The sequence below is a fragment of the Notechis scutatus genome, chromosome 1 (assembly GCF_049901735.1).
Source record: "Notechis scutatus isolate UNSWTSFEM ecotype Mainland chromosome 1, rNotScu1.2, whole genome shotgun sequence".
NCBI classification, from domain to species: Eukaryota; Metazoa; Chordata; class Lepidosauria; order Squamata; family Elapidae; genus Notechis; species Notechis scutatus.
In genome coordinates this window covers 327,028,841-327,055,861 of record NC_142009.1, presented here as the reverse complement: position 1 = coordinate 327,055,861, position 27,021 = coordinate 327,028,841, and the positions used below count along the sequence as shown (strand labels likewise).

At 43.3% G+C, this 27,021-nt stretch overlaps 1 protein-coding gene across 8 annotated transcripts in view; it reads right to left on the bottom strand.

The window, feature by feature from the left end:
- The window catches only part of TCF3 (transcription factor 3), a 123,477-nt gene that overhangs the window by 24,077 nt on the left and 72,379 nt on the right, over positions 1-27,021 (bottom strand). For all 8 annotated transcript variants that reach the window (XM_087952626.1, XM_087952628.1, XM_087952630.1 and 5 more), the window contains exons 8-11: positions 19,939-19,988; positions 8,107-8,209; positions 5,345-5,484; positions 3,381-3,507 (exon numbers count right to left, since the gene is read on the bottom strand). In XM_087952626.1, the coding sequence (XP_087808752.1) occupies positions 3,381-3,507; positions 5,345-5,484; positions 8,107-8,209; positions 19,939-19,988 (420 nt within the window). The remainder of the gene's footprint in view (positions 1-3,380; positions 3,508-5,344; positions 5,485-8,106; positions 8,210-19,938; positions 19,989-27,021) is intronic.

The following is a 27,021-nucleotide window of genomic DNA, read 5'->3' as shown; positions in this document are numbered from 1 at the left end:
GCATGCAGAAACCCCTTGATCACCCATTCTATATACTGTATATAAAAGCAAAATACCACTCCCGCATCATCACAAAATCTCCAGAACTGTAAAGCCTACAAACTTGAAATTTGGCATGTATGTTCCTCTTGGCTTCTAGGTGCTCACTAAGAAAGGATTTTTCAAAATGACCATCATCAGAGCATTAGTATTTCCTATATTAACACGCTCTGATGCTAAGGAGTTCTACTCCCCCTCCCCACCTGAAAAGAAATCTGTTCCAAATGCAAAACACAAGCAGAGGAGAGTTTTTCAGTTTCAGTTTCAGAGCACCAAACAGCTTTAGTACAGAACACTTGAGCTAAGCCACGCCTAGGCTCCTTGCTATCTCCTTCTTGCTCACACAGCAAATACTGTTTCAGTTTCCAACTCTCACGCACTTACAGGACACTAGCCAGATGAATACCGATGGATGCTGGCAGGCAGAGGCAGAATTTTCTTTTCCTTGTTTTCCTCCTCAAAAACTAAGCCCGATCACATAGTTTCGTAGCAAAGCATGGGTATAGCGCTAGTTGGAGATATGCCGACATACATGGTTGTCCATGGTATGTGCTACTTATCATCCAATTTATAGAAAAACTTACCAAAGGAATTATTTTTAATTTATCAAGGATAGAACCAATTAGAACCAGGGAGAAATTTCCTGCCAGTGAGAACAACTAATCAGTGGAACAACTTGCCTCCAGAAGTTGCGTGTGCTCCAACACTGGAGGTTTTTAAAAACAGATTGGGCAACATTTTTCCGAAATGGTATAAGGTTTCCTGTTTGAGCAGGGCGTTGGACTAGAAGACCTCCAAGGACCCTTCCAACTCTGTTATGCTGTTATTATTAAAGTAGGATACAAAAAAAATGCATTTTGTTGCTCCTGCAGGGAATTTTAACTTTAAAAAATATTACTGTATTCCAATTGTTTTTAGGTTGGGTGTTATGTAGCTTTGACTACCACCTCCCAAACATTATGACTATAGGAAATAAAGCTAAGAGCCAAAGCATGTTCCAAGTTCCCATTTTTATGTAAGAAAAAACACTCAAATGTCTCATGTTATCCAAAACTTGGGACAAAGTGTCAGAACATGGAAACACTTTGTTCAAACCTAGAAAATTCACATTTTATTTATTTCATACAATATAGTTACAATGCACTCAAGCCAACCAGGCTCAAAGTGACTAATAACAGGAGGGGGGGGGGGGAAATCACATTAAAATAGAATCCATTATAAATCAAACAGAACAAAGCAATGGTACCCAAAGGAAAAGCTACGACATTAAATCCATAGAATGTCCGTTCCTCCATCTGTCTTTGGGGATGGGATGAATGCAAATGCTTAGGAAAACCTGAGAGAGATGCGTTTTTTCCTGTTCCTTGGCTAAAATACCTATTTCCTCTACGCAGAGATGGGAACTGAGGCTCTAACTGGCCCCTTTACACTCAGATTTTGTGATGAGCGGGCAGGATGTGTCCATGAAGGGGGGCTGATGATGTTTGGTGACTTAACACTTGGGGCCAAATCCCTTTTCTGGGGAAACTAATCAGTCACCTCCCAGTAACTTTCCATCACCAACCACTTTCCCCAAATCTATAGAAGGAGCTAGAGATCCTTTCAAAGGGATTGCAGGTCTTTTATTTAATCTCTTAATTGCTGGGAAATTATTTATTTGTTTCCCGCCTTTATTATATTTACAAATGACTCAAGGCAGCGAACACATCCAATAAACCTCCCTCCCTCTATTTTTCAACCCTGTGAAGAAATGGGTTGGACTGAGAGCGAGTGACTGGCCCAAAGCCACCCAGCCAGCTTTCATGGGTAAGGTGGGACTTGAACTCACGGCCTGCCATTTTTATTAACTGTTAATAAAATAACTGTTTGTTTTATTAAATTAAAAACACTAAGGGAAAAGGTTTGTAACACGAGAATGATATGACTAGAAGGCTGGATTCCGCATCAGCCAACAGCATTTTCCCAGTGGATCTAAACCACCCCGTCTCTTCTTCCCTGATCCGCATTATCTCCCCCCTTTCTAATCCTTGTTTATAACAGCCACTCCCAGGGACTGCTGTATTTGTCCCACTTGGGTGCCTCTAGGATTTGTCGGGCCTCTATGACTGAAGTTGATTAAATTAAAAATGGGCACGTCCTTAAGTAAGTAAAGGCAACCTTCACTTCCAACGATTTTGAGGGATCTTGCAGATGAATTGAGGTGACATTTAGTCTCTTTCCTCCCCTCCCCAAACAGCAGTGTGAGAGGAGGGCAGGAGGATTAAAAACAGGTCTTCAAGTCTCTATGTAATAAACAGTGTGAGGGATGAAGATTCTATGTCTGGCTGTCAAAAAGGGGAGACATTACTAAGTACGTCCACCAGACAGGGGCTTAAAGCTAAATAGATCTATTTCCGTCTGCTGGGCTCCCCCTGGCCCAAAGCCACTCTTGAGGGATTAACCTTCATGTGCCAGGAAGACACGAGAAGGGGAGGAATTTGCATTAGAAGAGTGGCAGTGCACCCAAAGCAGGTTATGTGGGTGTATGATTAGGAAGCAGACACATCCAGAGTTATTTCTGCCCCATTCTTCTCCCTCCCACCACAGTTGGTGCTCCATTGCATGCTTCTAAGTCTAAAATCCACCCAAGCGCTTGAAATTTCTTTGGCAGTCTCAGAATGCTGCCTAAGGATATTTCAGAATATCTAAGGGACTGTCACAAAGAAGAGGGAGTCAAGCTATTCTCCAAAGCGCCTGAAGGTAGAACAAGAAGCAACAGATGGAAATTAATCAAGGAGAGGACTAACCTAGAATTAAGGAGAAAATTCCAGACAGAACAATTAATCAATGGAATGACTTGTCTCTCGAAGTTGTGGAGGTTTTTAAGAAGAGATTGGATATCCATTTGTCTGAAATGTTATAGGGTTTCTTGTCTGAGCAGGGGGTTGGACAAGAAGACCTCCAAGGTCCCTTCCAACTCTGTTATTTTATTATTTTAATCTTATTGGAACTATTGCTCTCAGTCATGTCTTGTGACCACATGTTCACAACGTCAAGATGTTGGGTTTCCATCGCTTCACTGTGGCTGCTATTTTGACCCCTCTCTCTCTGTGTGACATGAAATTAAACAGAATCAAGGAATATTTTATTAATCACTCTTGAGTTAAATCAGAGAAATGGGGAGGAAGGATTTTTTTGGGGGCAAGCTATTTGATCTTGAAAATATCTAGTCCCTCCAATTTGGATTCTCAAACTTTGTAAGTTCCTATGGCAGCTCAACCCTTAAAATGAAAAAAGCAAAGAAAAAGAAAAGCAACTAAACGCGTTTCCATGGCTCTGGAGACAAAAGACCAAATAATTACCCATGACATTTTCTGTCCCACCAATCGGGGGAGTGTGGCTGGACACTCCATACTGAGTGGAGGCTGAAGAAAATCCAGGGACGGATGGGAGCCCACCGTTGACTTCGCCCGAATGCATCTGATAATTCTAGAAGAGAACAAAGGAAGGCATTTACAAAGGGAAGAAGGGGGGGCGGGATACACACTGGGGATCTTCCATTAATATTTCTCCTTTCAGACTCAATTTTAGAATTTTAGGAGATAAAACTTCAGGATTTACTCTTTCTACTCTCATCGTGGACCTCAGGAAAGAAAGTAGTACAGGTAGTCCTCGGCTTACGACCACAACTGAGCCCAACATTTCTGTTGTTAAACAAGGGAGTTGTTAGGAGAGTTTTGCCCAGTGGTGGGATTCATATTTTTTTAAAAAAAAACTAGCAGTGAGCGTGGTTTGGTGGGCCTGGCAGGGGAAGGAGACTGTAAAATCTCCAGTCAGAGATGATATTTGCCAGTTCTCCGAACTACTCAAAATTTCCACCACTGGTTCTCCAGGTGCTGAATACCACCTCTGGTTTTGCCCCATTTTATGACTTTTTTCCCCCCCCGCCAATAAAAAAAAGCCCTGAATTCTAAGATGAATGTCTATAGAGATTTTCAATCATTCATCATGATTGTCCCACAAATGCTTTTCACAAAAGGCAAACAGACTTTCTTGTTTCATTTTTTTCCTTGAAAACATTTCACTCCTCATCCAGGACATTTCTTTCCATTCTAACTCAGTTCAGTTAGAACTAAAGAAGCTTCTTGGATGAAAAGCGAAATGTTTGCAAATGAAAGAAACCAAGGCAGTCCAGTTGCCTTTTGGAAAAAGCACCTTTGGGACTAACAAGAGGAAGTTTTTGTTTGACTCCGGATGACATGGCATTCCCCCTGAAGGAGGAGGTTTATACATTGGGAGTAATCTGGAGCTCACAACTATGATGGTAGGTTTTAAGATTAATACCCAGCAGATGAAAGGTAAATAAAAAAATATGAAAATAGAGGATCAAACAGAACTGATAGAGAAAACTGGTTTAAAAGTTGAGAAATAAAATATTTGGGTGTCATTATGACAAATAAGAATTATGTTATTTCAAAGCAATTATATGAAGGCATGGAATGAAATTTAAAAAGACAAGCTATGATGGTAGAAATGACACTGTTGGGAAGAATTTCTGTGATAAAGATGAATACCTTGTCTAGAATGATGTATCTGTTTCAGACAATACTTGTCTTGACAACTGACATATCATTTAAACAACGGCCAAAAGATATATTTAAGTTTGTATGCCAAAGGAAAAAGCCGAGAGTTAAATGTAAGATTTTAATCAAGATGTAAAGGAAAGACGAGGACAGGGTTGACCTGATCTGAAATCATAATTTGCAGTTTATTGTTTGCTTTGGATGAAAAAATGGATGTAACTGAGAAATAAAAAGAGTTTTAGAGTTAAAAGAACATTACCTGACATATATGGTGGCATGGATATTTGTGGTACAGTGGAGTCAAAGTTAGCGTAGATTTCAAAAATTGTTATGTGAGACGTGCCACATGAAGACTATCGAACAAATACCCAATCAGGCTCTGCCTGAAAACACTATTAGGGCTCCCAGAACAAAGAAGCATTTTATAGACAAGAAGTAATAGGCAGGGAGAGATGGATAACCTACAGTCAGATGTTAGAATTTTATCAAGGGGAAGAAATATAAAATCAAGAGTACAACTGATGATAAAGTCAATGGTTTTCTTGATTTAAAAATAATTCAAAATACAGTAGATTAAAGAATTCATGGTACCGAACAATGCAAGACAGAATTTGACACGGAGCAGCAGAGAGATTACAGAAAGCGGTGCATAAAACGAATGGTTAAGTTGAGGACTACCTGTATAGAATCTACCAATCTCTTACACGTGCTGATAGCACACCAGAGGCCCCGGGTTTTATTACCATGCGTTCATGCTGGTGAAGATTGCTGAAGTTGCTAGACTGGGGAAGCGGGGAGGAAGAAGCGCCCAAGATGGCCCCATAATTCGACTGGCTCATGCTGCTGGAGGAGCTCCACAGATCTGCCGAATTGTGAAGCCCGTCTGCAAAACAGAAAGAGAAGAATCAGGAACAGTTGGGTGGAAAGAGCTGGCTACCCATTCCGCTTCACACCCTCCTCACGAGTAGGAGAAGGTTTCGTAAATGTGGAAATGTGCAAATCTACATTTGGATAGGCAGGCCCTAGAGCAGTGATGGCTAACCTATGACACGCGTGTCACTCGTGACACGCCGAGGCACTTTGACTGACACGCCTGTTGGTGTGGGGAAAACCTGCACATTTAGAGGCTGCCTGTGCTCTGCTCCAATCCCTGCTCCCTGCTTGTTGCGTGGAGGCGTGGTGTCACCGCTGCCGCGAGATCTTTGCAGCAGAGAACCAGTTTTAACCGCCATAAACTGAGGTTTGTCAGTTTCATTACCTCAGGAACGCTACAGGAGGAAAGGAGATCCATGAGGTTCACAGCCCTGTAAGGTGGCCTTCCGATCCCCACATCCTGCACCTGCAGCCCTGAGACCAGGGAGACGAGTTTCACAGCCCTGTGTGATCACCCCAGCCCAGTCCGTCATAAACCAAATTATTGATATTTCTTGAAGTGACACACGACCCAAGGCTACACTTTTTCCCGATTTTCGACACACCAAGCTGAAAAGGTTAGCCATCACTGCCCTAGAGACCTCCAAGCCCAAGGTAAGGTTTTCAAACGCCAGGAAGCCAAAAGAATTGCTGAAGAGGGTTCAGCTAAGGATTATGCAGCCGAACCTTCAGTCCAACATCCTTTTTCCCACCAAGAAGCCCTTAAGATAGACTTCCCCAATCTGAAACCCTTCAGTCATATGCTGGACTGTAAACTCTAAGAAATTCGCCTGCAGTCATTTTAATTATTTATTTTCAAGTACAGTTATCTGTAATACTATGAGATATTGCATATAAGGTAGTCCTAGGCTAATAACCATTCTTTTATCCCAAAGGTGCTTTTTCAGGACTTTTTTGTTTTTTTCTCTGAAGACGTTTCCCTTCTCATCCAAGAAGCTTCTTCAGCTCTGATAGGAAGAGCCTCGGTGGTACAGTGGCTAGAGTGCAGTACTGCAGGCCACTTCTGCTGACTGTTGGCTGACTGCAATTTGGCAGTTCGAATCTCACCAGGCTCAAGGTTGACTCAGCCTTCCCTCCTTCCGAGGTGGGTCAAATGAGGACCCAGATTGTTGGAGGCAATTATGCTGCTTAGAGAGGGGGCTGTAAAGCACCGTGAAGCGGTATATAAGTCTAAGTGCTATTGCTATGGTGGGGAATGGAAGGCTTTATATTCCTTGCAGACAGCTGGTAATTGTCTGCGAGGAACAATTCAACAAGGAGTATAAATCCTTCCATTCCCCACCATTCTGTCAGAGCTGAAGAAGCTTCTTGGATGAGAAGCGAAATGTCTTCAAAGAAAAAACAAGAAAGTCCAGTTGCCTCTTGAAAAAAAAGCACCTTTGGGACAACCATGACCTGAATGACTGAAAATCTCTATAAACAATTCTTTTAGTGACCGGTGGCAAAACGGCACTGAAAAAAAGTGACTTATTACTGTTTTACAAGGTTATGACTCCGTTGCAGCAACCTCTGTAGTCACATGATCAAAATTTGGATGCTTGGCATTGGCATGTACTTATGACAGTTGCAGTGTCCCAGGGTCATGTGATCACCTTTTGTGACCTTCTGACAAGCAAAGTCAAAGGGGAAGCCAGATTCACGTAACAATCGTGTCACTAACTTAATAACTGCAGTGGTTCACTTAACAACAGCGGCAAGAAAAGTCGTAAAATGGGTGCAAAACTCTTTTAACAACTGTCTAGCTTAGCAATGGAAACTTGGGGCTCAATTGTGGTCATAAGTCAAGGACTACCTGTAATGGCAATAACTGCTGACATATTACAAAAAACTTTCACCCCACCCCATTTCCCTCAAAGTCCAGCTTTCTCCAACCAACACTCCCCAGAGCTACCAACTGCAAGTCCCAGAATTCCTCAGTCAACATGCCCATTGCAGAGAATTCTGGGAGTTGGTCAAACCCTGCACTTCCCTCCCCCAAACATACCTTAAGTTGGGGGTGGTTATTAAAGTTGAGTTCTTTAGGTCAGGGGTCCCCAACCGCCGGTCCGCGGACCGGTACCGGGCTGCGGAACAAGCCTTACCAGGCCGCTGGTTGCTGGGCGCCGCCATCTTTTTTTGGTAAAAAAGTGCTTCCGGTGAGCTTTTCCGGGTAGAAAGCTCACCGGAAGCACTTTTTCATCAAAAAAAGATGGCGGCGCCAGCGCTTCCGGTGAGCTTTTCCGGGTAGAAAGCTCACCGGAAGCACTTTTTCATCAAAAAAAGATGGCGGCGCCAGCGCTTCCGGTGAGCTTTTCCGGTAGAAAGCTCACCGGAAGCACTTTTTCATCAAAAAGATGGCGGCGCCAGCGCTTCGTGAGCTTTTCCGGTAGAAAGCCATTTCTACCCGAAAAAGCTCACCGAGCGCGCCGCTTATTTGAAAAAGTGCTTCCGGTGAGGTCACCGGAAGCACTTTTTCGTCAAAAAAAGATGGCGGCACCCAGTTGACGCCGGTACCGGGCCGCGGCGCCCAGCTGATGCCGGAACCGGGCCGCGGCGTCGAAAAGGTTGGGGATCACTGCTTTAGGTTACCTACCTGGCATGTAGAAGGCTCCAGGGTAGACAGTGCTGGGAGGCTTGGAAGGTGCGTAGTTGGCTGAGTCCCTGCTGTATTCATCACCTGAGCTGGGTGGATACACCTGGGAGGAAAACAGGCAGAATTTAACTTTTTCCAAGTTACGTTTCCAGTGGCTGGCTGGGGAATTCTGGGAGTTGAGGTCCACATGAAGTCACAAAAGTTGGGAAACCTTGATTTAAAGTGCTTTATATTCCATCATTCTTTTTTCACGAAAGTTGAAGAATGAGACGGTTATAAATTCAAGAGACCCTTTCCCTATGCTGAAAATGAGCATCACATTTTAAAAAGTGTGTTGGGATGTATGCACCACGTTCATAGTTTTTAAATGTTTTTCTTTCTGTTGTTTCATTAATAAAATTTATTTTAAAAAATGAAAAGAGATCTTCCTTACATATGAAAGCATATTTTTTTAAAAAAGGAATCGTGTTAGGACTGATGAGCAGATTTATAGCCAACTGCTTGTTGATCCAGCCTGACAGATTAAGCTTCCTGCAGGTATTTTAGAACTCTTGCTTCCCATCATCTCCATCCATCAGCCATGAAGTCTCAACAAACCTAGGATAATTCCCAGTTGAGAAAGGTGGCTTAAGCTGACAGATAACTTGGTAAACACAGAACTGTATATTTGCTCTCTGCTCCCTGTTATCAACTGATCCACTGAAAAGAAAATACTCTCTCCCAAACATATGGATCATTCATTCCTCATCATTAGAGTCACCTCCCCCTTTATTTAAAATACAATGCGAGATTTATATATAAAAAATATTATCAAGTTATAATCAATCAGTACTCTGTACTGGACGGCCCGATAGCATTAACAGAGCCATTATTATATTTTTTCACCATGCTAATTTTTATTCCGGATTTTCATCGTTTTCCTTCTAAAATTAAAATTCAAATGTTAAAATCACCCCTCATCATTATAGTCACCCCCCCCCCTTTACTTATAATACAATGTGGAATTTATATGTAAAAAATATTATCATTTATGGTTAATCAGTACTCTGTACTGGACGTCAGAAGTCCCTCAGAGTGAAACACTCACTGGCTGTGGGTTAAGCAATGAGAACGATGCAGCTTGATTCTGCCTTTACTCAAGGCACAATATAGGTAGTCCTTGACTTATGACCACAGCGGAGCTCCACATTTCCATTGCTGAGCAAGACAGTGGTCAAATGAGTCCCCATTTTACGATCTTTCTTGGCACGGTTGTTAAGAGAAGCACCGCAGTTGAAAAATTAGTAACGTGATGGTTATGCAAATCTGGCTTCCCCAGATTTGTCAGAAGGTGACAGAAAGTGATGCCACAACCCCTGGGACTCTGCAACCATCATAAATGCATGCCAGGTGCCGATTTTGATCATGTCACCTTGGGGACAGCCGCAATGGGCATGCGGGAAAAAAAAATCATGTCATTTTTTTTCAGTGCCGTTGTAACTTTGAACGGTTAAATGAATGATCGTAAGTCAAGGACTTCCTGCCCATAATGTGTGGTGGATTTTTTTTTTTTTTTGGCTTTACAAGCTAATGGAAACACAGAGAGCTGTGTGAACCCAGCCAGTTGTGAATTATTCAATAAAGTCCAATGGAAGCAATCTATTAGCATTTATGAGGATGGGCTTTCCGATGAGAACTTAAGTCATCTCCATCAATGCAACCAACCCCATGTTGAGTTGACACTTGGGCAACATCGCAAAACATTTCCATAAAACTTCACAAAGGCCTATTGGGAGATCTTGCTGACTCTTAACGACACAACACAGCGTAGGTTACTCCCAACAAGCTACTGGGGCATAATTTATCAACCCAACAACAATGGAGAAATACAAGCTTCACCACTTTCATTGCCACAGTAGAGACTCAAGCATGAGTTCATACATGTTTCCTTCTGATTTTCTTCCAATGCTTCATGTCTCTTTTTTGCTAGTTCATCTCCAGAGGTTCCTCGGGATGAGGAAACAGAACACCTTAAAAGCACTGTGGTCACTTCCATATTCCAGAGCTGGACCAGGTGCTTAGACCTCTCTCCCAAATTGCCAGGAACTCCCCAGCACCTGTGGGGATCTACTCAGATCCATCCACCCAGAGGCAAGCCAACTTTCAATGGATCCTTCTATCCTGCTGGAGTTGGGGATAGCGACTAATCTTAGGCTAACCAGAAAGGGATCCAGCCAACGCAAGACTCCCTGAAATGCCCTCAAAATTCAGATCATACACCAACTGCTCTGAGAAGACAATATCCAAAGTATGACCAAAGGTTACCTGCGATAAGTTCATGGCTGTTATGGGGAATATTTCCTAAGTTTTCTCAGGATCTCACCTAAAGGCATGGGATTAAGCCCCCTCCCCAACACTTTAAATCAGGAAACTCCAAACCCAGCCTTGAATTAAGGCTCAGGAGTTGAGGAAAGGTGGATGTTATCCTCTACAGCAGGGGTGTCCAACCTTGGCAATTTAAAGAGTGGACTTCAACTCCCAGAACTGGCTGAGGAATTCTGGGAGTTGAAGTCCACCAGTCTTACTTACAGATGCCAAGGTTGGACACCCCTGTTCTATAGGCAGAATCTCTACAGCATAGGGGCGTCAAACTGGCAGCCCATGGGCCGGATGTGTCATGTGCAAGCCACGCCCACCCCAGAAACATCACATGATGGCAACATGACACAGTGAGTTTGACACCTGTGCCCTAAGCAGGTCTCTCCAGTCCACATTTGGGCAATCACAACCCACCCCCTCCAAAGCAGTCACCAAACTTCTTTTGAAGAGTATCACCACTCTTCCACCCCACTTTGGGATTATAGCTGATGCAAGACCCAAACGCAAAGTGGCTAAAACTTTGAGAGCGCTGTTGCCCTCATCCAATCAGGTTTGAGTAAGGATCTCTCAACTCAACTCTCTTTTTGACCTCATTGGCAAGAGTGAGTCTATCAGCGGTTCCCATCAACGTCACTCTGAGGATCATTGGAGCTCGAGTCCTCCCACCACGTCAAGGTAATTGCCTGCTGGTATCGGTTCTACTAATAGCTTCCCATCCAGCTTTAACTACCAAAATATACAAATGCCTAAAGCAGAGGTCTCCAAACTTGGCAACTTTAAGACTTGTGGACTTCAACTCCCAGAATTCCTCAGCCAGCAAATCTGGCTGAGGAATTCTGGGAGTTGAAGTCCACAAGTCTTAAAGTTGCCAAGTTAGGGGACCCTTGGCCTAAAGACAAAGCTGAGGACACCAACCATTAGTGGGAAATGCTGTTTCCTGTTTCATAGTTCAACTTTCTAGTCCTCAAGGATAGAGAGAGGCTTGCAAGTTCCCAGTTGATGGGAAACTACATTTCTGTATCTTCCTGCCGAAGGGGAAAAAACTCACAGCACCCTCCTTGGATACTGGATCTCAGGTCAAAACAAACATTATCTCCCTTCCGCATCAAAATTTTGCAAGATGATGTTCTTTGTTTAATCTCTTGGTTCTGGATGGTTTAAGGAGTGGCACACCTCTGTAACAGGGTGTCTCCCCTGTTTTGGGTGCTGCTGGATCTATGGGTTTGGGAGAGATTTTATCAACGTTGAGCTACAATTATAATTTTTAAACTCTGAATGGTAAAAAGCTGAAGACATTTTAAACGTATGTTTCATTTGCACATGCAGGCAAATATAAGGGGGTAAATGGCAAAGTCTAACTTTTGTTGGTGTAAACGCTGGAATTCCCCTTTTCAGAGGAGAGGGCAGGAGCAGCCCCACGGACCAGGAATAGTACCACACATGGTACAGCTGGCTACGATCTGTGTAAGAGGTGGGTTTTGGTGGCTAGAAGCCAATCAACATTTTTTGGGAAGGCAAGGGCTGTGAGTGGGCAGGACCAGTGATGCAAGAGAGGCAGGTCAAAACTTTGTGCTGTTTTTTCCCCTCTGGGTTCTCTCCCTCTGTGTGTGTGTGTGTGTGTGTGTGTGTGTGTGTGTGCACGCGTGTGTGTGCGCATGAGTCTTTGTTTAGCTGGGTTCAATCTATTTTAAGCTTTTGTGCTTTGAACAATTCAAAATGGAAGGAACTCAGGATGTCAATTTTTGGCAGTGCCGGTTGCAGCCGACCTCAGCAAAGGCAGAAAAAGAAACAAGAGTGGTTACAGGTAGTCCTCAACTTAAAGCCCTTCGTTTAGTGACTATTTAAAGGTACAACGGCACTAAAAAAAAACCAAAAAACTATTGCAGCATCCCCGTGTGATAAAAACGTGGGCACTTGGCAACCGGCATGTAATAATGATGGGCTGCCGTATCTTGCAGCCACGTGATCACCGTTTGTGACTCTCCCAGCCAGCTTCCTTTCAACGGGGAAAGCCGGATTTACTTAATGACCGTGTATTCACATAACTGCAGTGATTCACTTAACAACCATGGCAAAAGGGTCATAAAAATTGGGTGTGACTTACTTAACAGCCACCTTGTTTAGCAATAGAAATTCTGGTTCCAACTGTTGGGCATAAGTCAAAGGTAGGGTGTTACACACAAACTTAGCTCTGATTGCCAGGTAAGAGCTGGCAATTGCGGTCTTCACAAAAAGACTAGCAAAGGAGCACCTTGTGTGTGTGTGGTGGGGGGGAAAGGAGGAACAAAGATTAGATTAGTTTTAGTTCTGATTCTGATTCTGGAAACAGCAAAGACAGCTTTGTGGTGGCTTTGTGTGTGTGTAGAGGTGGTTTTAAAAAAATTAGACCTCTGAAGATCTCCAACACACCATTATGAGGAACTAGTAACTATCAACACTCAAGCTTAGCAGGAGTACCTACTTGATTCCTTCTTTCCCTGAAGGATTTAAAATGGCAGCTAAAAAAAAACCTTGAAAATTCAGGAGAGACATTCTTGCCTGGATGAAATGGCCAAGCAGTTAAGGCAAGATCCAAATCGCATCGTTTAAAACAAATACTGTAACTTGTCTTCTCAGAACAGAGTTAAGCCTGTGCTGAAATGGCAAGTGAAAGGCAAAGGCTTTGGTTGGCTGGGAGGCACAGTCAAAAATACTCAGCATCAAGAGATTTAGAAGGGGGGGGGGGATGGAGAGGAAGAGACTGAGCAGCAGGCAACGTGACTTGCCAGCAGAAATTGGTGGATTTCTTGCAGAATTGCTTCTAGGTAGAGCAAAACCTGCTCTTTGGGCTGGAATGTTAATTGCAAAAGGCTCATCTGCTTTGTACAAGAGTTTTTTGCATCTGTCTATGCATTTCCAGGGCAGTGGAAAAGATCTCTCTCTGCTTTAAATCCTAGAGTGTCTCCCCCACCCTCCAGCTAAGGTTGAATGACACTTCCTGTCCTTCCTGCCCACCAGCCACACATTTCTTTTACTGTTTGTGTATCTCTAGTCCACCAATTAACTGAACATCTCTGGACGGATCTTGATTAGAATAGCAGAATAACAGTAGGAAGGGTCCTTGGAGGTCCTTCTAGTCCAACCCCCTGCTCAAGCAGGAAACCCTATATCATCTCAAACAAATGGTTGTCCAATCTCTTCTTAAAAACTTCCAGTGTTGGAGCATTCACAACTTCTGGTGGCAAGTTGTTCTACTGGTTAATTGTTCTCACTGTCAGGAAATCCCTCCTTAGTTCTAAGTTGCTTCTCTCCTTGATTAGTTTCCACCCATTGCTTCTTGTCCTGCCCTCAGGAGCTTTGGAGAATAGCTTGACTCCTTCTTCTCTGCGGCAGCCCCCGAGTTGTCAGAACACTCCTAAGCTGAGGGCAAGCTTACCACCCTCCTCCTGTGGAGACAATAACACATAAAAAGTCCCCAGCCACCAGGAGTCACTTAGGTGAGATCGGCAGTGTAGAAATGGGATAAATAAACAAAAATTCCAGCATATCTGGAGGGCATCTCATTGGAGAAGTTGCTCACATTGCAGAGGATGCTAATCTCTCAATATCTGGTCCTCTTCAGATATGCTGGCTTGTTTTTTTACAACATCCTCAACCAACATAGTTGGAGAAGGATGGTGGGTGCTCCCGTCCATCCAATCCCATGACATCAAGTATACAGGTAACTCCTCAACTTACGACCATTCATTTAGTTGACCGTTTGAGGTTACAACGGCACTGAAAAAGTGACAATGACCATTTAACGACCGTTGCAGCATCCCCATGGTCACAGGTTCAAAATTCGGACACTGGGCAACTGGTTCACATTTACGATGGTTGCAGTGTCCCAAGGTCCTGGGATCCCCCTTTTGCGACCTTCTGGCAAGCAAACCGAATAGAGGGAGCCTGATTCACTTAATAACCGTGTTATTAACTTAGTAATTGCAGCGATTCACATTTAATAACTGTGGCAAGAAAAGTCGTAAAATGGGGCAAAACTCACTTAACAAATGTCTCCGTTCGCAATGGAAATTTGGGGCTCCATTGTGGTCGTAAGTCGAGGACTACCTATAATATCACATGATGCCATTTTAAGACTTAAGACTTGAGGCCAAGCCTCAGCTTAAATATGACTAATCAAAGAAATGAAAAAAATAAAAAAAAATACCAGTCATGCCCTCTTTTGATACCGATTGAGGGAGTTTCAGAATGAAAAACTGCTTGTAAAATTAGGCCTCTCGAAAGATTCTCAGGCATTAAAAACAATGAGGTGGATTTCTGCTTCATTTGTATATCGGCGGGGGTGGTGTGTTTGGGCTGCATCCTCCTCCTCCTCCTCATTATTATTATTATTTAAAGATTTTTCTCCCTGCGTGTAACATCTTAACAGCCCCTTGGATTGGCCTCCTTAGAGAAGGCCCAACCTACTGTGTGTCAAGGTGGAAGGATCGAATCCAAGAAACCAACTTCCCAGACAATTGCAAATCTTTACCTTCTGTGTGTATGTGTGTGTTCAGGGGGGTGGAAAAGAGAGAGAAAGAGACATATACTACTAAAGCAAAGAGGTGGGGGAAGGAAACAAAGCGGGGAGGGGGGGGGAAGAGAAGGAGAGCACTGAAGAGACTGAGGGAGGCAGTGCGGGGGAATGAAACTCTCTGCAAAGAATAAGAAATCCAGTAAATTGCCTTTTCCTATAATTTGATTAAATAGCAGGAGCTGGGACTGGGACTCGAGCGAAGGAGGAGGAATAATAGCCGTGCGCCATCTGCCAGTGCCTGGCACCTGGCCAGTTCTCCAGGCAGCTGTGTGGTGCTGGGTTGGGAGGAGGGGAGGAAAGAGACAAAAAGGAAAAAAAAAAGAAAGAAAGAGAGAAAGAAAGAAAAAGAAGGTGGGGGGAGCAGGGAAGGGGGAAATGCAGCTTAAAATTCAAGGCAATTTCCAACTTCTTATATGGGAAGACAGGGAGGATGGGTGGAAAATTCCTTACTTCCCTTTAACAACCGTCTTCTGAGGGGGAAGGGAGAGGGGCTGAAACTCAGGGTTAGTCTGAGATTCGTAAAGTTTGCAGGTTAAATTAAACATTCTCCCCACCACCGCTATCTTCCCTCATAAACATTCAAGCCTTTCCTTTATGGAGGCGGCTATGCTCCCGTCTCTAGCACCAATCCACCCAAACAGAGTAGTTTCCTGCCGCCACCATATTTCCATCAAGGCTTTATTTGCAAAGCAAGGGAGGAGCAGAAGGGGGAATGATTTTAAATAACAATTAAAAAAGAGAGAAGGAAAATGGAAAGAGAAAGAAAGAGAACAAACACATGCATCAAAATGATACTTGGCCAGTGTGCCACACTTAAGCGTATGGTTATTGGGGTTTTTTGTTTTTTTTTAAGTTGGATATGAAAAAGAGGAAAAAAAGCAGACCACATATGTGTTATCAGGTAAAGTTATCAAATGCGACAGGAAGAAGTAAGAAATCTTGATTCTCGTCTGTGGGCTCTCTCTATCATATAATTTTTTCTAATTCCTGGTAGGATTTTCAAGGGCTGAAAAATATCTGATTTGCGGAGCTGCAGAGAAAGACTACAAACTTCATTAATTAACAATGGTTGAGGCCGTCAGAAGAGCAAAAACGAGAACTTTCTATCTCCCTCAACACTTGAAAGGGTAAAAGAGGAGGAGAAGGAATAGTAGAGGAGAGGAAAGGAAGAGGAAGAAGCGGAAGGGAACAGGAGGAAGAGGAAGAAGAGGAGGGAAGAAGGAAGAAGAGAAGGAGGAAGAGAAGGAGAGGGGGAGAAGATGGGAAGAGCAGAAGGAAAGAAGGAAGAAGGGGGAAGAGAAGAGGAAGAGGAGGAGGAGGAGGAGGACTGGAACCAGTGTGGAAGATGTTGTATTTCCCCAATACACATTCCTATCTATGAATGAGACCTCCACTGGGCCAGCCTGAGATGAGAAGAAGAGATGGGTACGGCAAATAAAACATGGAATTTGCACAGCTACAAAACTGTGATGAGAAAGACTGACTGCGGAAAAGAGGGAACTCCAGGCGAATTCAGGCCGTGATCATCTTCTTCCCTCTGGAGGGAAGCCAAGAAATGGGCCCCCCAGAATGAACCCCAGATGTAAAGGCTGGTGCAGAATGCAAATGTTTCTCTAGCCAGATCCACTTCGGAAAAGGGGCAAGGACAGACTCTTACCAAACAGGAAACGCTAAATCAAAGTTTATCTCCCCTGTGTGTGTGTTATTCAACCCCACCCCTACTACTTCCCCTCATCCCACCCCACAGACCCTCCCCATCTTCTCCAACTCAGGTTTTATGCTGCTGTCAGGGAGGAGGAGGAGGAGGAGGAGGAGGAGGAGGAGGAGGAGGAGGAGGAGGAGGAGGAGGAGGAGGAGGAGGAGGAGGAGGAGAAACAACCTCCAGGTTCTATAGACAAGATTCCTTCCTCCCTTTAAAATTCTCATTTGAAGAGCAATTGTCCCACTTTGCCAACTTCATCCCCATCCAATAATGATAATAATTTTAAAACACCATTTTGCACCTAAACTAAACAAGAGCCTTGGTGGCGCAGTGGTTAGAGTGCAGTACTGCAGGCTGCTTCTGCTGACTGCCAGCTGACTGCAATTTGGCAGTTCGAATCTCACAAGGCTAAAGGTTGACTCAGCCTTCCATTCTTCCAAAGATGGTAAAATGAGGACCCAGATTGTTTGGGGGCAATAGGCTGACTCTGTAAACCGCTTAGAGAGGGCTGTAAAGCACTGTGAAGCGGTATGTAAGCCTAAATGCTATTGCTAAACTTTTGCATCTCTCCTATTTGGCTGCATCTGTCATTGGTGTAAATGCACAACCCTCACTGGGGAAATGTGAAAACGGAGCAAGTAAGAGCAATAGTTCACGTCTAGGGAGGGAATAAGAGCTTGCAGCAAAAGGCAGGATATTTGGAGCCATAGAATAGTGTTGGAAGACAGGCGGAAAAGAACAGAGAAAATAGAATAACAGAGTTGGAAGGGACTTTGGAGATGTTCTAGTCCAACCCCCTACCGATATCATGTATTTGATATTCACACAATTGAAAAAGTCCACAAATATTTCACAGGAAGAGTTCTCCACTCCTCTACTCATTGCAGAATACCTTATGCCACCAGACTTGAAACTCTAGACCTAGAAAACCTAGAACTACGTCGCCTCCGGTCCAATCTAAGTATAGTATGTAAAATCATACATTGCAATGTCCTACCTGTCAATGAATACTTCAGCTTCAATCATAACAATACAAGAGCACACAATAGATACAAACTCAAGGTTAACTGCACCAAACTTGACTGCAGGAAATACGACTTCAGCAACAGAGCGGTCAATATCTGGAATACTCTACCTGACTCTGTGGTTTCTTCCCCAAACCCCAAAAACTTTAACCTTAGACTGTCTACTATTGACCTCACCCCCTTCATAAGAGGCCTGTAGGGGGTGTGCATAAGCGCATCCATCGTGCCTACCGTCCCTGTCCTATTGTTTCTTTTATTTTTCTTATAAGTATCTATCTCATGTATTCAAAACTATATTTATTCTTATACCTGCATCTTGTAAGCGATTGACAAATCAAATACCAGGGGTCCCCAAACTTGGCAACTTTAAGACTTGTGGACTTCAATTTCCAGAATTCCTCAGGAATTCTGGGAGTTGAAGTCCACAAGTCTTAAAGTTGCCAAGTTTGGAGGCCTCTGCCCTATACCATTCCAGACAAATGGTTGCCCAGACTCTTCTTGAAAACCTCCAGTGATGGAGCACCCACAACTTCTGAAGCAAGTTGTTCCACTGGTTAATTGTTTTCACTCTCAGGAAATACCTCCTTAATTCTAGGTTGCTTTTCTCTTTGATAAGTTTCTATCCATTGCTTCAGATGCTTGGCAACTGGTTCATATTTATGACTGTTGCAGTGTCCTGGAGTGATAGGAACACCTTTTGTGACCTTCTCCTGAGAAGCAAACTGGAAGAGGAAGCCACATTCACTTAAGAAACGTGCTATTAACTTCACAACTGCAGTGATTCACTTAACAGCTGTGGCAAGAAAGGTCGCAAAATGGGGGCAAAATTCACAAGAGCTGTCTGGCTTAGCAACAGAAATGCTGGGCTCAAATGTGGGAGTGAACGAAGGACTATCTGTTGGAGATACCAAAACAGACAGGTTGGAAATTGTTAGTTCACTTTAATAAAATAAAGAATAATCCCATGTTCCTTCTTAAAAGTAAATAACCAAAAGAACTTGCGTCAAAAGGATGTGTAACACAACAGTGCAACAATAAAAAATGACAAGCCTTTGATTTGCTTAGGAGTGAGAAAGCAGTGGTTCATATCTTAATGGAACACAACTTCTCTTATTCCAGCTTTTTTTTTACAAGCATCGGCACATAAATTCACAGGCGGTATTAAAAGGGGTTTTCCAAAGCTCCTTTCTCTAACAGTCTTTTGAATATATTGCTATGTGCCCCCATCATCAGAAAAGTTGAGGTGTTCTACCACTCAGCTTTGTCACCACTAATTTGTAATTGAAACAAAGGTACCATGCGCAAAATATCATACATATATGGACTGCCAGAATGATGCAAAGTATGGTTACACATATATAAGTACCCCCCAAAATCTGACCCGGTTAGATCAAAAATACAGTTGAAATTATTATAATATCTTTTACAGCAGTGTCTCCTTGACAACTTTTAAAATATGTGGACTTCAACTCCCAGAATTCCCCAGCCAGCCAGTAATTTGTATTCTGGATCTTGGCCTTCACTTCTTTCTAACACTTGGTATAAATGCTCCCTGTTTGTTTAAACAGGGATCAAATGGACACCTAATCAGTATTTTGTAGTATTAGTAGACTTTCTAGCCTGATAAAGGGTTGAGCTAGATGATCTTTAAGATGCCCTCCACTTCTCTGATTCTGTCTACTGCCCTCTACTTCCACTCTCTATCTCATTATTGCTGAGTTTATTTATTCCCCTTCTCACCCTGACTCCTACCCCTTTTTTCCGACCTGTCCACACCCAATTGTGGTCCCTTCCTCGCCAATACCACAAGCTTCCTCCCATTGACCTAAAATTGTTCATGGGCTTGTCTGAAATCAAGCAGCCTCTCACAATTAAACTGCCCTGGGCTCTGCTTTATTCTAGTTAGAAGCCATTTTGGCACTCTGCCAGTGGCCTTCTCTCTCTGTCTCTCTCAACCAGCGGCTCTCTGACATCACAGCAGTTCCACCAATCAGAAAGAAGGAAAGATCAGGAACTGCCTTCAATGCACTAACGCAGAGGTCTCCAAACATGGCAACTTTAAGACTATGCTGGCTGAGGAATTCTGGAGTTGAAGTCCACAAGTCTTAAAGTTGCCAAATTTGGGGACCCCTGCACTAACGACTGGATTCTTGATCAACTTTGATAGATGGGTAGAGAAAATCATAACTTACTGAAGACGGGAGTCCTGGAGGCACCTTTCGGACTTTCTTCGGTTGTCCATCTGAATGTGAAGTAGAAGGAGACAAAGAAATAAATAAAAACGAAGCCAGTTAGAGTCAAAGCTTTGGAGAAGCATTATAGAATAGGAAGATTTGGATCCAGATTTCAAAATTTTCATTTTACAGATGGGTTACCTTGATTTTCCCAGAGCTTAACAATAACAACAACTTAAATTTAAATATTTGTAGAGTACTCTGCTCTTCTAAATGGATGTTTGGAGACAAGATTTTTTTTTTAAAAAAAATCCACCTCAAAAGATGCAACTGAAGGTATTTGAAATGACTGCAGGTAAAAACCCACCAGCTTTAAAACAAAACTCAGCTAAAACAGCGTAATGAAATGGCCTTGCATCAACATAAATTTCGGTTTCGTGTTTATTTTTCACCTTCTTCCATAAAGCTGAGGACAGCAAATATATTCCCCCCCACCCCCCCAAAAAAAAATACACAAAGCCTCCTTGCAACAATCTCCTACAATAAGTTAAAACGAGAAATAGTAGCAGCTCATTCTAGGTCACTCAGCAAAAGGATTAGACATCTTCTCTACTTGACTTCAATACAAAAGGTTAACCCCTATGCCTGGTTGGAGCCTGGTCTGCACTGATGGACGTCGCAGTCAAAAAGGAAGTAGAAGGTGGAGTCCCCTGTCCATCCCGCCGCTCCCGGCCCATGAAATCCAAGAAAATTGGGAACAAAGAAAAGAAAGAACTTCATCCCAGTCGCTTAGCGACCGTTTGCATTTTTGACAGACCCTGAACATGGGATTTACAACCCAGATTCAAAGGTCCAAGGAATGCCCCACCATGATGTCATGTAATTTCATTCTGGGTGCTCAAGCAATTGGCCGGTATTTACGACAATTTGCAGCACCCCACGCTCACGTGACTACAATTTATGTCATTTGGGCTGGTAACCAAGTGTTCACGTCTGGTTTCTGGCTCAAAACACCCCATGTTGGACAATGGGTTCATTGAATGACTGTGGCATTCACTTTATGACCATTGCATTTGCTTAACAACCACCACATAAAAGGTCGTAAAGTCACATGGGTCACACGATGGCCCACTTTATGACCGTAGCGACTTGCAACCAAAATTGTGGACTCAATTACAGTTGTAAGCCAAGGTGTACCAGTAATGTTGCGCCACAGATAGTGATGGCTCTAAAAAGGGACAAGACAAACTTATCAAGGAGAAATGGAGTATCTGTTAGAATTCATCAGCAAGCGGCAGCTAAGTAAGGCCCGTGTCCCAAAGGTGCTTTTTCAAGAAGCAACAGGACTTTCTTTGTTTTTCCTGGAAGAAGTTTCACTTCTCATCCAAGAAGCTTCCTCTCAGAACTGAAGAAGCTTCTTGGATGAGAAGCGAAACGTCTTCCAGGAAAAAAACAAAGAAAGTCCAGTTGCCTCTTGAAAAAGCACCTTTGGAGCAACCATGAACTGGATGATGCAGAATCTCCACAGACCGGCAAGGCCCATTTTTAAATCTTGGAGGGAAAAAACAAAATAACAAGGGTGTGATTGAATCTACTGCTTCATATCCTGCTTTAGCTGTCCTTTATTAAGGACAGAATAATTGGGCTCTGCTTATGACTGTTAAGCAATGTTTTGAGATAAAGGCAGCGTGTATTTTTGGCATTCACAGTTTCACACCGTTTTGTCTTCCTTTCGTTCTTGTTAATTATATCCCATTATTAGTGAAGCTTGCACTTCCAGTGACATTTGTTAAATTTTCCAAAGCCACCCGACACCATAATGACTCTTGAGACATGTACAATATTAAGAACAGCACATTATAGCCAGGAAAAAAGAATCAAAAGACATCCGGGTACAGCATAAAACTGTAACCTTTATCTCCGCATAGTCCCAAGGGTTAGGGAGGGATTGATGTACTCCCTAACCCATGGATTGGGGGAAGAGCCAGATCTTCAAAACTTGCTTAAATAAGGTCAGATTGGGGGTCATCTGAACCACTGGGGATCCTGTGTTGGAGAGCAGATGCTATGACAGAGAAGGTGGGGCCCACTGTAGCTCTGTTCAATCAATGGGACTCAAAGCATGCCAACTCTGCAAGAGACAGATGGCCCCTTAAATATTCATCAAATATGAACTGCCTTCGCACTCATGATACATTCTTCAGGCCCCATCTTCCTCTACCCAGCACACCCCCAAATCTGCTGGAATACACCTTTGTAACTCTCTAAGGATGATAGCTTTTGTAATTCAAGGTACCCAGAGAGTACTGAGCTGGACAGAACTTCTGAATGATCGTGGAGGGTGCTTTCTTCTGGAGAACATTTTTGACATGCAAATGAGGGGAACGAATTGAATCACTGAAGGAAGGAAGCATCTTTTTTTTTTTTTGGCAGGATCTTCATAAAAGAAGGGGAAAGAAGAATTGGTTCAGGAAAAACTGCTAGGGCTTAACTAACTTTTGTGAAGCTACTCTCCCCTCCCACGAACTCAAAAAAGAAGGACAAAGGTGAGCATTATGAACTCTTTTTAGGATTAAAACATGGTTTTGGGGTTTTTCTTGGAAGTAATGAGCTATTTTGCAGAAAGGGGGGAAAAGAGAAAAATAGACAGATAGACATTGACTCTAGATGTTTAACAACTGGTCAAAATTATAATGGACTGAACAAAAGCTATTTACAACCCATTGTCATGGTTGTGACTTGTTGCAACTGTTCAACCCCATGATTTACTTAATGAGTCTGGTCATGTGGTGTGTCGTTTGTGCCTATTTTGGACCCTTGGCAACTAGCCCACATTTACAACTGGTTGCAAGGTCCTGCAGTCACACAACCACAATGTGCGCCTTTCTTGCTGGTTTCCACCCAAAAATGCTGTAATTTGATTCAACCACATGATTTACTTCATGACCACACTGACTTGCTTTATGATTGTTGTAAAACAGACGTAAAATCGAGTCTGGTCGTGTGGTGCCTCAACTTACAGCTGCAACAATTTACAACTAAAATTCCGAGCTCCACTGTGGTTGGAAGTCAAGGACCACCTGCAGTAGTAGTGAGTTAATGGCTAACTTAACCACTGCAGTGGTTTCCTTAACAACTGTGGCAAGAGAGGCTGTAAAATGGGGCAAAACTCACTTAACAACTGTCTTGCTTAGTGATAGAAATTTTGGGCTCAACTGTGGTCATAAATTGAGGACTACCTGCATACTCCCAAAAGGAGGCAAGTGTAAGATTTCAAAGGCTGACGAGCAACCTCCTGAAAGGCCGAGGCTGAAGCGAAATTTGGACTAGATGTATTATTTTTTAAAAATATGCGATGTTCAAATCTAAAGCAGCAAAGGTGGCTAAAATGGCTGCCCTTGTTTATCATGCTCATGCCAGATCTGAAAACATCGCTCCCTCTGTGGGTCAGGTTCCTGCACATGTCTAATTATTAATTGTTATTGTTTATGGTGATTAAGAAGGCATGGAGTGTTTTACCCCACCAGTCCATCCTTCTCCTAGTATGGCCTTGCACTCTGCTGCCGCCTACTTCTGGTTCCTCCTTTTTCTATCTCTCTTCCCTGGGTCTGTTTTAAATTGTAAGGCCAGGGAAAGGGGGCCAGGACTTGCACACCTGCTCTTTGCAAAACACAACCTACTCAGACAGCATTATATACATTAATAATGATTGCAAATGGCTGGTTTCTCCCCCCCTTTGGTCCTGGCCGCCGAGTGGCAGAGAAAAAACGCACGGCTACTTTCACTAAAAGGGCTCCATTCCTGAGATTCTTTTCCACCAATGAATGCCAGATGTTCAGGTTCTCCTCAAGGCAAAACCTAGCAACTACCTCCATTCCACCTCATAAAGAGTATGTGTGTGTGTGTGTTGGGGGGAAGGTTCGCTTGGAAAGATCTGGGAAGTTGGCTTTTTAAAGGAAGATCTCCCAGCATCCTCCCTCTGCTCCTCTGAATTGGACAAGGTGCCCATCGAGCAGGTGGGGGAGGATAAAGGGAATATTTACATACAGTTTGGATTGGGCTGGCAAAATTGCTTGGAAGGAAGGATGTGCTGGAAGCGATCTCAAAACATCCTTATGAGATTCCGATTCATTTTTTGAAGCTTCTCTAGCTGATGATGCTTGCAGCTTTCTGGGGAACTGACTTCAAAGCAATGGGATGCAGGATACCTGGCAGCTGTCTTGAGCTCCCCAAAGCACAGAGCACCCGAAGATGCTTCACGCAGGAAGTGGGTCCCACCCAGAGTTCACTGATCTTCCGGCTTTCTCTGTTTGTTTCACACCCCCACATGACAAGGTGACTGGAGGGGTATAAGGAGATCTGGATTCAAATCCCATCTTTACTGAAGTTCTATGGTCTGCCTTTACGATAAATAGATCCATTCAATGTCAGAGGAATCTGCCTTGCATAGTCTATAGATGAATGAAAGTGGAAGGAGAGAGCCAGTTTGGTTTAAGACAGTGGTCGCCAACCAGTGGGCTGGGGACCACTGGTGGTCTGCGAAAAAATTTTGGTGGTCCACAGAGAAATATCCCTCCCAAAGCACTCCCCCCAAAGCAACTAATCCAAGCTGTGTGGGAACACAAACTGTCCACATAGCCCCCACTCTTCGGCCGAGCGCAAACCTTATCTTGAGTAGAGCCACGCGGCTGGAACTGGAAGGTAAGACCAACGGCAGGGGAGGGAAATCCGCCCCGGGGTGGCTTGCTGAGGTTGGTGGGAAAGTCGGTCCCATATTCCAGAGCTGCAGTAGTCACAAGATTGGCCCTTTGGTCATCCCGGAGCAGCTCCTCCAGTCCATGGCAGGCCGGTGCACCCGGGTGGAGGAGCAGCTGCTCTAGGATGACCAAAGGGCCAGTCCTGTGACTACTGCAGCTCTGGAATACGGGACCGACTTTCCCACCGTCAGCAAGCCACCGCCAGTCAAAATTCATATTAGTGAACTGCGGGATTTAAAATTATGAGTTTGGTGGTCCCTGAGGTCCAAAAGGTTGCCGACCCCTGGTTTAAGACACCAGGCTAGAAACCAGGAGACCGTGAATTCTAGTTCTTACTGTAGCCATGAAAGCCAGCTAGGTGACCTGGGCCAATCATTCTCTCTCAGCCCAACTCACCTCTCAGGGTTGTTGTGGGGAAAATAGGAGGAGCAGGAAGGTGTAGTTTGCCACCTTGAGTTATTTGTAAAAATAATAAGGGCAGGAAATGAATGAATGAATGAATGAATGAATGAATGAATGAATGAATGAATGAATGCAAAAATTCAGGCAAGCTTCAGCTCCTTGAGGGGAGAGATTTGATATAGTAATAATGATATTTTCTCTATTTTCATTGTAGTAAACTTTGTTAAAATGACAACAATATTGTTACTAGGGCAAAGGTTTCTTGGACTCATGGATTCCGCAGAAGACTTTACAGCATGGATTGCTAAACCTTTTGCCATCACACCTCCCTTTAGTGCAATCTTAATATACACACCTTCCCTAAAAAAATCCAAACACCAAAAGAAATACAATTCGACAATGGAAATAATACATTGAAAGTATGGGAAAGCTGGTTTTACTCTAATTGTACACTAAAAAGTTCTTCACGCTTCCCTGGGATTCTTCACACTTCCTTGATTCTATCTGTACCTCCTCAAAGGAGATACACCTCACAGTTTGGGAAACACTTGGGAAAGTGTCACAAAAAGATGATTTACAACAAAAATCATTCTGTTGTAGCAAGTGTACATGGCCCTCTGTAAAATGAATTGCTGTTATTATATTACATTATTGACAAACTATGCATCAGTGGTAGATCAATACCCAGTACCAATAATTGGTAGAATCCTTGGACAGGAAAGGACACTTTGTAAGGTTTCCGACACAGTTTTTACTATATAGTATTGCCAAAGTGGTTAGAGCAATGCTTCTCAACCTGGGCATCTTTCAGACATATGACTTCAACTCCCAGAATTCCCCAGCTGGCCATGCCAGCTGGGGAATTCTGGGAGTTGAAGTTCTCACAGCTTAAAGAGTTGCCAAGCTTGTGAAACACTGAATTAGAACCTCTATCTTTAACTGGTGCCTCTCCAGATACATTGGGATCAAAATCCCCCAAATTATCTTTGTAAGACACCCAGAGTCACTGAGACTGAGGTGGGCCACCATATAAAATTTCTTAAATAAAAAAGTACATTTAAAAAAAAAATCCAAAACCTTCAGTTTCTTAGAGTTGTTGTCATAGCACATCTAGAGCGGCACTAATTTGAGGGCAGCTGATCCCACAGTGTTAAGATATTTTTCTCTCTTTGTCTCTAAATATTAGATTCTTGGGTCATCCAAAGGCAGCAAAATAATTAATTGAAGACAACAAATTCATACTTAGGTCTATTTCAAGCTACTGGTAATGATGATTTAAAGGAGGCTGATTATCTGGAATTAATCTAGCCCTGAATAAAAGTTGTGAGAAGCACATCTAGCCCTCTCTATAGCAGGAATCTCCAACCTTGTCAACTTTAAGACTTATGGACTTCAACTCCCAGAATTCCTCTTGCTCTGGGAGTTGAAGTCCACAAGTCTTAAGGTTGACAAGGTTGGAGACCCCTGCTTTGTAGTATTCAGTTAGGGCCTGGGAAAGACATTGAAACCTTCCCTCCAATTTCTGGCATATGGTTTAAAAATAAGTCAGAGATGATTATTGCCTTCATAATCAATTCTTGAGTTTCTTAGAAGCCCTTGGTTGTCCCCTGTTTGAGCAAGAAGGGTGATTTGGATAAGTGTTTTTCAACCTTGGCAATTAAAATGTGTCCCGTTCAATTCCCAGCATTCCCCTGCCAGCATGCTGCACAAGGAATTCTGGGAATTGAAGTCCACACATCTTAAAATTGCTAAGGTTGAACAAGAGTGGTTTAGATCAGTGGTCGCCAACCTGCGGGCCGGGGGACCACTGGTGGTCCGTGAAAATTTTTTGGTGGTCCGCAGAGAAATATCCCTCCCAAAACACTCCCCCTAAAGCAATTAATCCAGGCTGTGTGGAAACACAAGGCTGCGCTGCCCACATGGCCCGCCCACCCGTGGGCCC